At 31.7% G+C, this 14,204-nt stretch overlaps 3 protein-coding genes and 1 long non-coding RNA gene across 6 annotated transcripts; 3 read left to right on the forward strand and 1 right to left on the reverse strand.

The window, feature by feature from the left end:
• Positions 1–1,446: 1,446 nt before the first annotated feature.
• Positions 1,447–2,625, forward strand: LOC126877370 (uncharacterized). Its single transcript, XR_007694962.1, has 3 exons — positions 1,447–1,708; positions 1,846–2,492; positions 2,591–2,625. It is a non-coding gene; the product is annotated as an uncharacterized LOC126877370 (long non-coding RNA).
• Positions 2,626–3,681: 1,056 nt separating this feature from the next.
• On the forward strand, positions 3,682–7,184 carry LOC126877367 (dual specificity tyrosine-phosphorylation-regulated kinase 1A-like). The gene is made up of 3 exons (XM_050640165.1): positions 3,682–3,993; positions 4,848–4,972; positions 6,040–7,184. Exons 2-3 carry the CDS (start codon positions 4,850–4,852, stop codon positions 6,574–6,576), a joined length of 660 nt encoding a protein of 219 aa, XP_050496122.1. The 5' UTR covers positions 3,682–3,993; positions 4,848–4,849; the 3' UTR covers positions 6,577–7,184.
• A 2,193-nt stretch (positions 7,185–9,377) lies between these two features.
• On the reverse strand, positions 9,378–11,177 carry LOC126877369 (adrenodoxin-like protein 2, mitochondrial). Its single transcript, XM_050640169.1, has 4 exons — positions 10,891–11,177; positions 10,377–10,489; positions 10,080–10,212; positions 9,378–9,712 (listed from the first exon to the last, which is right to left on the reverse strand). The coding sequence occupies exons 1-4, from the start codon at positions 11,037–11,039 to the stop codon at positions 9,622–9,624; spliced, it is 486 nt and encodes a 161-aa protein (XP_050496126.1). The 5' UTR covers positions 11,040–11,177; the 3' UTR covers positions 9,378–9,621.
• Positions 11,173–13,950, forward strand: LOC126877368 (survival motor neuron protein-like). Of its 3 annotated transcripts, none has more exons than XM_050640166.1 (6): positions 11,754–12,089; positions 12,158–12,246; positions 12,427–12,609; positions 12,735–12,849; positions 13,239–13,705; positions 13,774–13,950. In XM_050640166.1, the coding sequence occupies exons 2-5, from the start codon at positions 12,193–12,195 to the stop codon at positions 13,499–13,501; spliced, it is 615 nt and encodes a 204-aa protein (XP_050496123.1). In that variant the 5' UTR covers positions 11,754–12,089; positions 12,158–12,192; the 3' UTR covers positions 13,502–13,705; positions 13,774–13,950. The 3 variants fall into 3 exon arrangements, with proteins under 3 accessions (XP_050496125.1, XP_050496123.1, XP_050496124.1); XM_050640167.1 differs by having other exon boundaries at positions 12,158–12,237; XM_050640168.1 differs by lacking the exons at positions 11,754–12,089; positions 12,158–12,246 and adding an exon at positions 11,173–11,292.
• The last annotated feature ends 254 nt before the right edge of the window (positions 13,951–14,204 follow it).

A 14,204-nucleotide genomic window follows, 5' to 3' on the forward strand; every position in this document is an offset into this window, starting at 1 on the left:
GTGATTTCCCTAGACGATCTAGTAGCACTCTTTTTTACAACCTTCTTTCAAAACGAGAAACAAGAAGAGGATTGACCAAATAAATATCATTGTCATCGAAGCGCAGAGACGCTCCGGTGATTCTTATCTCCATTCATCTCTCCGAGTGAAACTATTTGACGTCGCCTTGAATAGGCTCAGACAGTTTTGTCGGGGGTCCGTGTCGTCGCCTGTAGTCAGCTCGCACGATCGTGAATGGAAAGACTCGTATAAAATCAAAGGGCCGACAGACTCTTCCTGCTTAGACGAGATCAACGAGATCTCGTTCAATAGAGAAGTTACCTTCTCGACCGCCGGCGCCGTATTACCCTTCAAAGTCACCGGAAAGTCATATAAGCCAACCGATGCAGCCTAACCTTTATCCTAGCCTAACCTAGATAAAATAGGTTTCTCTTATTCCATCTGAATTTCTAAAGAAACCAAGACTTGATTTCAGTCTGGTTAAAAGCTTCGCTCGATTAAAGCTGTTTTTCAAGCAATAACCTACTTTGTGAATTTCATGCACGCGAATCCAAGTATGTATGCGGCAGAAATGAAGCTTTCGTGCATGTCTAATTGTAAGTTGATGCGAAACAATGCGCATGCGCCGAAATCCCACCACTTTGCGGACCCACATTGTGCCTTTTATCAAGGCGCCTTGTTTGTTTACTCTGCTCGAGCTAATTCTTCACTATTATTATCTACATTATTTTCACTGGCTAACAACTGGTTGGTCTGCAATTGACGAACCAATACAAATTTTTCGTTACGTGCATATATTCGAAAGAATTCGAAATTAAATTATCATGTATTACGGGCAGTTACGATAGAGTGACACAAAGCAATCTGTGTTTGAATGCCTCCACTCGTGGACAATATCGATATAACCTAAATGCGATAAATCGCGAACGTTTGATTCGACTCATGGGAAATTTACGCGTTTTTGAATCGTTCCGAGTCGCACGCGAAATGCAGGTCAGAGAACCGTCTAATATTTATTGTTGAGATCGTGGGCTTGATCTTAATGGCGCGGCGGCACGCGATTCTTTACCAACTATGCTCCTTAACTCCAGCTCTCGACCTTCTTCCCTATTCAACTAGCTCGAGCAGTGAAATTGACTCTGCATGCCTGTGATTTTGGCAGGGAATGGGAGTCGAGTTCGTAGTGAATGCACATTGTGTATACGTGTTTTAGGCGGTTTGTGTGAGTTTGTTGCGGAGATTCGAGACATTTATTTAACCTCTTTATCATATTCGAGCCTGTGCGATATAACCATATCTTAAATGTAATAAGTTTTATTTTTTATTGCAAAGTTCTTGAAATATATAATGCACACAATAAGTGTATAATATTTTATATATATATATATATATATATATATATATATATATATATATATATATATATATATAAATTATATTTAAGAAGTTTGGGATAGTTTAAAGATGAAATAAATTGCTTTTTAAGTTTAATCTCTTACTCTCGACGAAATCAAGTTTCTCTGGAATTTGGTGGAGTTTAAGATTTGATATCGGTGTCGTAGGAGTTATGTGACACTTTAAGGTGGAATAAATCTAGCGAGGAGTTTAAGGTGCGGCAAAGGAGCGTGGAATGTTGCAATAGAAATTTATTGCAGTGTTAGTGCATTGGTAGATTGATCAAATTTACGTGTAGCGTGGGTAACCAATGGTAAATATTTTGCAATGTGTATAATTTCTCAGTAATCTGAGGTTTATAAAATCTATCGACAACTAATGGAAATTGTTGATTTAACAGATCAATTTTAAATTCCTCGTTAATCTAAATTTTTTTAATCCTATTTACAGCTAAACCTTACGACGAAAAATTAACGAAGTGGAATAAAAATGGCATTGTGATTCTTCTCGTCGTGTATCGGTGTCACATCAAATTTAAGAGACAGTTTTACTTGCGGATGCTGCGTGTTACGTTGGTGAAGTCGACGAAAGCGTAAAATAGGAGCTCGTCCGAAATACACTAACGCGGAAGGTTAAATTTAACGCAAAAGGCCGAGAAATTAGTCTAGAACTCGAAGTTTCATTGGTACGACGCACTTGAAACGCATTCAAAGAGGTCGGCGACCTCGAAAGGGGATGAACGCAACTGTTTCGTGGGAATTTCTTATTGTGGCTTATTTGGATGAAGCTGCTTTAAAATCAGCGCTGGATTCGTCTGTTTTTTGCCCGGAAATCATAAAATGTTTAGGCCAGGCGACTCCATGTACAGAAAATGTTATGTCCACTTTTTACGTCCGTAGAATTCAACTCTTTACTACTATGCACTTCTTCTCCAAAAAAATATCGCGTTTCAATATTAAAAAAAGTTTCAATAATATACTATCCATTAGAAGAATGATAACATGATAACCTTACAAATTATTAGTATTAACAAATTCTTATTGTCGTATAGAAATGCCAACTATTGCTTCGGTAAAACAAACAAAGGAATTTTACAGGTAAATTTTACAAATTACAAGTCATCTTATAACGCAAAATACGACGTGTAAAATTGTCTCAATTTATTAATAGTATTAATAAATTATTATGATAAAAGATGCAGGAATCTTAGCCTCATGAGAAATTAGAGATGAAAATTAAAGATTAAAGGGAAAAGATTAATCACTGGTCCTCCTAAAAAGATGCAGTCCCATGGATGGATGGTTGTGCGAGTATTAAAGCAGCGCAAAACCGTTCCCCGAATTCTCATCCCGGACGTCGTACGACCAAAGACAAAAACAACTCACTCGAGGGCATTGCGGAGAGACATTCATCGAGGACACAATAGTATTATTCCAGGAAGTGCTAGTTCTTCCTAGATTCCGGTTACAATGTTCTTAACGCGTGGAAATTAGTCTTGACCAGGAAACATCTATAACGGCATGTATTTTCTGCCGTGATTGTAAATCTGTTTGGAACATGCGGTTTGTCCGTTAATCTAGGCGCTGTTGTTCAATTGAGTCAATATTATTTGTTGGTAGATTAGTGTGTGCAAGAGCGCTCTATCCATTATTGACCAATTCGAGCACGTATTGGTAAATTTCACACCGGCAATTACGGTGAAATCGTTCGTGGTCGCTGGAAATTAGCAGTATCGTTTGCGGTCGTGAGCTGATTGACACTGCGTGAGCGGGGAATTATGTGAAGCAGCTTTGCTTTGTCGTTTCATGCATTTAATAGGTTTGCGGCGGTGGACAGAGTTTGTAAAAAATGAAGACAAGGTAGAAAAAGATTATTTTTCATTTTTTACTATTAGATTATTTTCAAAGTGATCATTTCAGTGAAATATGATTGACAAAAAATAAGATCTATAATTGAATCATTATAGAAAATAGAATAATATTGATAATAAAGAAATAAAAATCAATTATAGAATAACATATAATAATAATAATAATAATAATAATAATAATAACAACAACAACAACAACAACAACGACAACGACAACGACAACGACAACGACAACGACAACGACAACGACAACGACAACGACAACGACAACGACAACGACAACGACAACGACAACGACAACGACAACGACAACGACAACGACAACGACAACAACAACAACAACAACAACAACAACAACAACAACAACAACAACAACAACAACAACAACAACAACAACAATGTGGATAGACTTTATGTTTACTTTTATATGTATAATGATACTGTTTGATCCTTGAATTAAAGTTAAGATTAACGTTGCGATTATGATTATCCTTTGTCTGACTAAATATATTTGAAGTATCAATTACAGTAGAATTTTTGAAAGATTCTTGGCTGTTAAACAAAAAACTGGTTCCTTTATATTTCGCTCAATTATCATAGAATCGTGAAACTGACTTTCACTTCAAATTTTGTCTGTTTCAGGAGTAACAAGTACCTGCAAAAATCATCCATCAGCCGGATATGTGCTGTCGGAGGGTTTTTCATTAGCATTCCCGTCTTTCTAACTGGTAAGAACCAATTCCTTCAATTCTGTCAACTTTAACCTTTTGAAAGATACTAGTACATAAGTTATACGTTTAATTTTTCTTGAATTCAGGCATGAATCTAAAAGATACTGTGAACTATCTCTGAGTGTATGAAATCAGTTTAGAAATCCAATGGAAATAAAGTTAATTTTAACGCCGAATAGTCATTATTTTTCTTAGAAAAATAAAAAATGATCGTCTTTTAGAGAAGTTTTAACAGATTAATTTATAAAGAGCTGAAACAGAATATTCATGTCATGCATGAATACGGCTGGTGGATGGATCGAGATCTAATCTAAAGTTTACGTTGTGTCATGCTAGTTTACACAGCTATCATTCGCTCGATCGATCGTTAAGCTGTTGAACTCGATTCAAGACGGACATTTTGACTCTGTTCAGAAGAAAACTGCGTTTTAATAAATTTGACGGAATAGAAATTATGATAGACTACAATGTTTTTTTAATTATATCATAAAATTTATTTATTTTTTTTTAATGTCATGTTAGAAACTTCAAATACTGTCCAAAACTTCGAACGTAATCGTTTTAGAAATTTGTAAATTACTTAACGACCAAAAATATTGAATTCTCTATTGTCTGAAGATAGATTCTCTATAATTTAAGTAATTTATTCGTCGAGAATTGATATATAAAGACTTAAATAATAAATTAATTGAAAAATAATTTGCAACTAGTATTGAAAATTTCAATTAAAAGCATATGTATATAGTTTACGCTTCGAGAATTATATGTATTGAGAATATGTATTTGCGCCGATTCTTTGTCCCGCTTGTTATGGCATACGTGTTATAATGATCCTCTAACAATGCTTTCAGGTATGATATTGTATACATTCATCCAGTTTCATTCGACGCCGGCAATCGTTACGTCGGTTTTCATAGGCCTTGGCATCGTGTTTTGTGGATGCGCAATGGTCCATAACGTCTTCGTGTGGCAGAGGGTAAGAACATATCGCTATTAAAAAAGAAAACGAACACGTTCAAACACGTCTAAATCATCTTTTATGTGTATTTTACCCGGAAATCATTTTATCGTGAAATTTTGTTTTTCAGAGTTACCATAATTTATCTGGTAGAGTTCATAAAAATTTTTCTGAAATCAATTGCAAGCTTTTAGGAAACCAGGATTTTTCACATTTTTAAGAAGCGTTATAATTATATTGCGGATCTTTATACGTTCGTGCGAAATTGAAAAGTACGCAAATGGCGCAAAATGCATAAAATGCGCTAAAATATACGTATATAAGAAAACAAATCTCTATTAAAATTTTATTTCTTTGATTATGTTCGTAAAACTACAAACTTGTATAAAAATACGCATTCTAGTTATAAATGTTAAAACATTCGATCTAGTCCTTATCACATTCATGAAAACCTCCATTTAACCATTCGTTGTATCAACAAACATTCATATGCAAAACTTACCACCTACCACATCCTCCGCGTATTAATATAATCCCCTTTTATAAATTATACACTTTAGAGTGGACTGGTTGGGTCAGAGTGATATAAGCTTACAAGTTCTCGAGGAGATCTACCGAAGTTACATTTACGTTTGCATAATTTCACCGAAAAAGATACTCTGTAGAATGACAGGTTCGTTTGTTTATGTGATCCGCGATCGCAACTATTTCAAGGGGATTTTATAAATAACCATACACACGATATTCAGTGTATTTTCGTATTCTCGTTTATTTTGGGGAGATTTGTAAAACTGTTGAACAAAATAATTGAGTAACGATTATATTTGCCGAGAAAAAGTCTTTTTCTCTGTACCCCTCCTTCTACTTCAAGCATGTAGTATAATAAGACAATAAGATTGACAATGGCTGAAAGTAATCCAAAAGAGTTTTCACCATGGTTATCGGTAACGAAAAAGATTTGAATCATCTTTAATACTTATTCGTAACTAGAATCATTTCAACTAAAATGTAAATTCTTATATTATAACTTTTTTAATTTGTTATGGCCCCTGACTACAACCTAACCTATCATTCTTATTTCGTAGGAGAAGACGAATGCCGTGAAGGCGTTAGCGCGCGAACAGTGCGAAGCGGCGGTACAGCTGCAGCGTCAGCAGCAGCTGCAACAGCACCAGAACCAGCCACAGCTACAACAGCAACAACAACTACGTGGCCCGTTAACCATCCACCATGCTGGCTGCCCAACGAAAGTCGGGCCCGTGACGAACCAACTAAATACCAGCCACGCAACGCACGGCCGAGCTGCACAGTACCAACACTATCATCACCATCATCATCATCGACACGTGTCAATGTCCCCACCGCCCTTGTTGCTCTCATCGCCAGCTCCGATCGCGGCGACGCACAATCATCTGAACGTGAGCGGACACAGAAACGTGGTTACGCCACCGGATACACCAGCAGATAGATCGCCACCGAGTCCTGGAAATAAGCTAAATAGATCGCAGCATTTGCCACGGGAAGCAACCGGCAGCGTCAGTCCTGGTCTTCCGGCTGCCACATTGGATCTAAGTAGCGCAGCAACCACCAATAGTCCGCATGAATTGTCCACGTTAGTTTAGAAATTTGGTCCGAACATTATATCTTCACATAGGATTGGAGATTAATAGTTGATAGTTAATTTACACATCGATCTTTTTATTTGTAAATTGGGTCGTGGTTTAGAGTTGGTTTGTAAAAATTCGGTCCTAATTGTTAAATGATGAATATTGATTAAGAATAATAGGCATTGATGTACCAATCTTTTTTTAACTTATATACTTGAGCACACGCATTGGAGATTTCACTTTTATTCAGTGAAACAGCAACTTCATTACTCGCTTATTCAATACGGCAATTGCATATATTTCATGGACATTTTAACAATGTTTTGAATAATTTCTAACGGTACAATTGTGATGAAGTGAAAAAAATCGTGATAAGAAACAGAGAGAAAAGTTGCTCGTTAATGAATATTGACCAGAAATAAAGTAATTTCTAAAGAATATCCCGAAGACGTCGTAGATATTACGAAAGGAATGATTAATTTATACCCGCGTGTATCTTGCCATTACCATACTATTATTATTATTATTATTATTAATATTGTTAGTAGTACTCGATTACATTATTATTAATATTAATATTATTGCCTTATTATTATTAATGTTATGGAACCTCTAGTCCTAGGTTACTTTCGCTGCCACGAAAGGATAAGATTTTCGAACTTTTTACTATTACGTGTAATTCAAGTTTTCCTGTTGCGCATGCGCAGTAGAAAGAAAGTTAGCGGAACTCAAATCTCGAACTATAGAGAGTTGAAAAGTAGTAAAAGTAAAAAAGCACGAAGAACATTTGTATTTGTGCTGGATTAAGTTTGATAATTGAAAATTGAGTTTGATGATAACATTTTTTTCGTATTCGCTTTGGTAAATATTAGTTTTATTTAAAATTGAACAAAGCATTTTATGTTTTTCAAATACGGTACATAATCGTAATATCGAATTTTGTAAACTGATAGTAAGAAACTCTATAATTCGAGACTGGAACTTTGATCAAGTTCACATTGAACGTAAACTGACTTAATTTTGTTATTTAAGCGTGTATACTATACGTGTTTGTTCCTTCTTCTCTTGTGCGCAGGCTATAGCTTAATTACTTCCAATAAACGCAGTTATATCGAATCAATGACCGATACAAATTTAGATATTAGGATTATTTAAACAAGAGATTAAAAACTAAAAAGTATTGTTTTTATACTGCATATGTACATATGCAATATGAACGACAGTTTGTGTAATAATATGTACCCCTCTTCTTAGTTTACTTTTGTATATTTTGCGACATTTGATATTAATTTTATGAGCAACGTACTTACACTTTATCTTTGTAATTAAATGTGAAATGAAAGAAAAGAAATGACATGAGAAAAGGAAATTCGATGTACGAGTATATACGAATTGACGGAATTAAAATTTAACGCTATATTTAAATAGAAGACGTGAAATATCTTGTCATCTTAAAATAACTTCCTAATAATCATTCCTATTCTTTTACATAAAAACATTTTTCGACTGTAACTTAAGAAAAATGTCTGCTAACGTGAAACGTGCCAGAAAAAATTAACAACTTCCATTAAATTGGCAAATTTCTCATTAATATCGTAAAACTCGCGTTTACAAAGATCAGATCAGTGTACATAATATACAAAACAAATGCAGAATATATAAATATAGCACATACGTTCTGAATTATATTCGAATTGGGCAGGGTAACCAAGTGAAAATATGTAAATTTCACGATGTGTAATGTACACTTTATCGAACTTGTAAGTAGTGTAGAAATAGAATATTTTACACGTAACAAAATATACAAACGACAATACACAAGTTAAATTATTTGTTAGATCCATGTATAACAAGCATAGTACAAAAGTGTTTTAGCTTTATGTACTGGTAATTATGAGAAATACCAACTTAATAGATGTATTTGGTATGTACCTAGTTAAGAAAACAATAAATTATTCTGAACAGATAAAGCGTTTAGTAGCTTGTAAAGTATGAATTTTCGAAAACGTAAGTATTTTATATCTAAGTAGTTAAGAAACGCGAGCAAGGGAAATCAAACAAAGGAACAAAGTTTTTTTGTTTAAAAATATTTAATTTGTTGTTCTATTATCCGAGGTTAGAAGCGATAATGTACAAAATCTGAATAAATAAGATTCCTCAATATTATTGAATTTTAATTCTAGGGTAAAGTAATATATCCGCATATTTTATTTATATACAATATGTATAAATAATGATGTGATTTGACTAATTTTGTTGAAAGAATATTTGTACTTTTTACATAAAACTTCAGTCTTTTACAAACTTTCTTGTAATTAATAAACCAGTAAAAACAATATTAATAAAATCTATTAAAATTATAAACAAACTCATAAGTTTTAATTTTAGTCCTTAAAGGTTGAAATATTTTGCCCCAATGTCGAGACACTTGTTTCAATCCAAAACATTACTATACTGAATCGATAATGTTGCATGTGCCACGAAAATGATGATAGTGTCAGATAACTTGTTGTGAAACGAAAAAGCATTGCATGTACATTTCTGTTGTTTTGTTGACCATGAGTTTGATGATCTTTTAAACTTGCCCACAGCTAAGAAATCAAACAGTATATCTAAACGAAATTAATTTCAAATTATTTTTTAGGTTCTAAGCTTTTATCTAATCTTTCAGAAGTTGCAAAATTTATTCCACAAGAGTCTTTTTTATCATAACCAAGTACACATCTTAAAACCATTTAAGTCTTCCTTAGTAATTTCTTCTTATCTTTAATAGTAACGAAAATAATTTAGATGAACGTTTTAAAATTGACACCCTGTATATTAAAAATAAAAGATATATTTTCTTCATAATTGGATAGGCTTTTTACAATGGCAATGTACAAATATCAAAATTGCAATTATACTATATAACATATGTATATATATAAGCTTCACATTTAAACACAAGATTCTTTATTATATTTTTTTAATACCAATATTTTAATAATTATAACAAGGGTTTTTTAACAAGAGATGTATAACATTGTATACAAATTTTCAAAAACCTATAGATAATTTCAGTTATGCTCTTGCATCATTAATTGTTGATGGAACTCTTACCTCAATTCCATCTAGTTCCTTAGACATTACTATTTGACAGCCTAGCCGTGACCTGAAATTAAATATTATATAACTGAATATGTCAATAAATATATTTATTGCTATACAAATTAATACTAATACACAATAAGATTTCTATTTATCCATTTGAAAATCAACATTGTAAATATGCTAATTCCAACATAGATTCGTAATGATTATAGGGTCATAAATAAAAAACTATGAAAATTTATTATAATTTCAGTTTCGTAGTATTCAGAGATAGCGATTTGAAATTCTACATTGAGATGCAGATTTCGAAATACCCAATACTAACCTGTTTTTACATAAATTTACAAAGAAAAATTCACTTTATAAAATATTAAAAGGTAATAGAATTAATAATGTGAATGATTTGATACTGATTATTATGAACTCACGTATCTGTTAATTCATATGCTAAATCCAACATGTCTAATTCTTCATCTGTTGGTTTGTCAGGAAGTGCATCATAAACTTCTTTCGAAAATATTAAATGGCACGTACTACAAGTTAATGTTCCTTCACAAGCACCTATATCAATTATATTTTAATATTACAACATACTTATATAATAAAGTATCAAAAGTTAAAAATAATAAGAATATTAAACTCGATAAAAATGAAAATTTTCAAATATTTTCTACCTCAAAATTATTTATTTTAAATTAAGTAAATTATGCTTCTTTAAAACATACCATATCCATCTAAATCAATTTCATTATTTACTACTATGTCTAATATAGTATCTCCAACTTTCCCTTTTGCTTTGATTCTCTCTCCACTTGCTTTAACAAACGTTATATTTACTCTGAAAATAATATTTATGAAAGATAAAAATTATCTCAATATAATTATTTTCCTTATTTTTTGTGTTTCTTCAATTAATCTTCTCTTAATTATACCTTAATTATATGTATCACTTATGATAATAGAAATAATTTAAAAATAAGATATACTTGTCTTAATAATACATAAATAAAATTCGTATATCATATATTTATAACAGTGTTATATTTTTAGTTGTTCACTGTCAATGTTGTTCTTATTAATACTATGTTATTTTTCTAGATGTTATACTCCTACAAAGAGAAAAATTTCTTAGACATTATTATTAGCATTATTATTTTGACACCAATTTTATATTGGAAGGTAAGTACTGAAATTCTATTAAAAAAAGAAGGAAAGCACAAGAAAATTTGTATCACTTACTCTTGTTTTTCTGAAAGTGGTTGCGTGGTCGATATTCCTCTTGTTGCCTGCAAAAAGGGTAACGTTGTGTTGCTTGTATATTTTGAATAATTTGATGCAATACCGAGAATTGATCTCGAAAATTTTTGTAATTGATTTACTAACGCCATTCCACTGTCATAAATATCATGAGTATGGGACACCCTGACCGAACATCAGATAAGTATTGCGGAAAATATCAATTGTAGATCAATTGTACTTTGTACAGAAACTTTCACGGCATTCTTCGGCTGCTATACTGCCGACGTTCCTTTACTGTGATAGGTTATAAAACGGTTCCTAACACAAGTGACGTATCTCTACCGGACACGTGCTCTTCGGGCCACACGTTTTATGATACAAGACCAGCAAAATGATCAATATGTAATTTTACATATCTTACATTTTTTCCAAATGAAATATTGTTTTTATTAAACGTTTAAAACCTCAGGCAACATTTATTTCATCTGATTTCAGTTTTACAAATATATATCTATAATACATATCTGTATAAATTACGGTCTGGTTATATCAAACAGGGACCGACACTCGCTAGGGAAAACTGCCCAAAAATTGAATCGTAAAAACCAATATGAAAGACAACAAATTTCTCGTTCTGCGGAACAAATAGAAATGAGCAGAGTATCTTTATCTTTATCTGAGACATTCAAAGCGTATCACGCATACGCTAAACCTGAAGAAAACTTTCTTGTCTTCCATGTTCATTTTTCCCTTTTCATTTCCATATAGAAGAAACCATATAGAGGTTTCTTCTATATTTATTTATATGTTCGTGATTGATGCTATTGACAACATACAACTAAGGGGAAATACGAATAGTAATAAATAGATGTATAATTCATTATGCAATTTTATAGAATTAAATCTTATTTATCTTCAGATATAAAAACTATATTTACCAGCTGAAACACTAACGCATATGCAGTATAATATAATCTACTTAACAATCTCGTTTTAGTTATAATATGTGATTAATTCTTTTGCTATTTCGCTATAAACAGTTTTTTGTGCATACAATATTTTTTTATAGTATTCTAATATATTGTTAGATATTGTAAAGAAAGTAAAATACAGTTATTGAAGTGTGGGAACATTCAATGTTAACCTTGCTTCAAAAAATAATCTTTCGAATGAATGGGGAATAGATTTTTAGTATTATAGTTGGTATAATGTCATCATTGTTTACAATGTGTTAGAGTTAAAGAAATGAGACAAATTAATATTTCAGAAGCAAATTCAATATTTAAATGATGTTATTTTAAAATGGCAGATGATATGAATGTTCTTTTTATACGAGGAAATGGAAACGTATGTATGGTAATGGAAACGTAATGGTTTTAACATTATTTTAGCACAAGATCTTAGCATAATAGTAATTAACAGTATCCATTACCTTTTAGTCAATTTTTGAAAAATGACATATATGATAATTTGCAATAGTTTGATAATAAAATACTTGTATCGATATTAATAACGTATAATTTGCTATCTCAAAAGGATACAGACACAGCCAATGATAATGTTTGGGACGATAGTGCATTAATAGAAGCATATGATAAAGCAATAAATTTAGCAAAAGAAGAAGTTATCAAGCGAATGGGAATGGATGTTGGAAATTCTCAACCGAAAGAAAACCTACAAAATCTTAAGCAGCCTAAACACGCAAGTAAATTACACAAGGTTGTGATTTTGATAGAATATTACAAATTTGATACAGAATATTATTAAATATATTGATTAAGAAGCAAATTATTTTATTTTGCTATTTACTTATATTTATTTGTATACACATCTTTTCTCTATAGAAATGGATCATAGGAGCACCTTGTCGTGCAATATACTCAGAGGATGGAGAAATTTATGAAGCTATAATATCAAAAATTTACGAAAACAATGGCACGTGTGTTGTAAAATTTGTAGGTAATACCTTTAGCATGATGGTTATGTCAATTAAGAAATGTACTAAAAATACATATATATATATGAAGTAAAGGCTTTCGCATAGTCTATCACAGTGTCATTCAGCAGGTTCTTAACTCGGCAGGAGTACCTGTCAATGTCTATGGAGAGACCCGTGGGATATAGGGTCATGAACCATAAACATGCATGTTACTTATTGTTCATTATTAGCTGCTTGGAATATAATTCTCCTCATTAGACGAGTGATTATTACTACATATATCAAGGCAAACATTTATACATATACATTTATGCACGGGAAATTCTAGTACATTGCCTGTAAGGACAGTAACTGAATGTCACTCAGCCATTCTATTAAATGACAAAAATTTCTTTTACTCTGTGTTTAGGCTATGGTAATACAGAGAAAGTCGAGTTGAGTTCTCTTTTAGAATCAGAAGGTTTGCAAAGTCAAATAGCACAACAAAAGAAAGCTTTGGAAGAGAAATTCAATGAAGAGAACGACGAGACTTGTGAGACTAATTTTTCTACAAATGTAAATTCGAAAAAATATAATGTAGAAAAAATGGATTGTGCACATCACTTCATATCGGGACCATCTTTCAATTCGATGACTGATATAATGCCACCTGCACCTCCTTTACCACCATAATTAATGGCCGAGTAAGTACAATTTAAAAATTCTAATGAAATGCTGAATACTTCTAATATTAATAAGTAATTTGGAATAAGTTTAACATTTTATTTGGAAAAAAAAAATACGAAATTTTAATAAAATGTACTAGATTACCAGATAATGATACAGACGCACTTTCAAGTATGTTGATGTCATGGTATATTAGTGGTTTTCACACAGGTAATTATTTCATATAAGTATTTTATTGTATATTAAATTTTCAATGGACTATGTTATTTCTTTTGTAGGTTATTATCATGGTTTGAAACAAGCAAGAAACAATCAAGAGAACAGGAAGAAGTGTTGATTATATCAATTTTTTCAATAACAATATAACGATAATATAAGATATAATAAAATATAAAACTCATTGTATTTATTTACTTCAATTATTTGAAATAAAGAACAGCTTTATTTTCATATAAGACTTTATTTTTTTAAAAATAATTACTAAGATAAGAAAAACTAAAAAACATATTTTTGATAAAATACACTCACATATATATGTCGGGTTATCATTAGGATTTAAGGCGCGTAATGATCCTTCGTTTGAATTAGCCATTGTTTTACGAAACAGAGAATATATTTACGCGAATAAACAAGATTTTACAAAATATTATGAATAATGAGTTTAATAAATAATAAGATTAACAAACGATAAGTTTAACTAATAATTAGA

Source organism: Bombus huntii, unplaced genomic scaffold, assembly GCF_024542735.1.
Source record: "Bombus huntii isolate Logan2020A unplaced genomic scaffold, iyBomHunt1.1 ctg00000154.1, whole genome shotgun sequence".
Classification (NCBI taxonomy): domain Eukaryota; kingdom Metazoa; phylum Arthropoda; class Insecta; order Hymenoptera; family Apidae; genus Bombus; species Bombus huntii.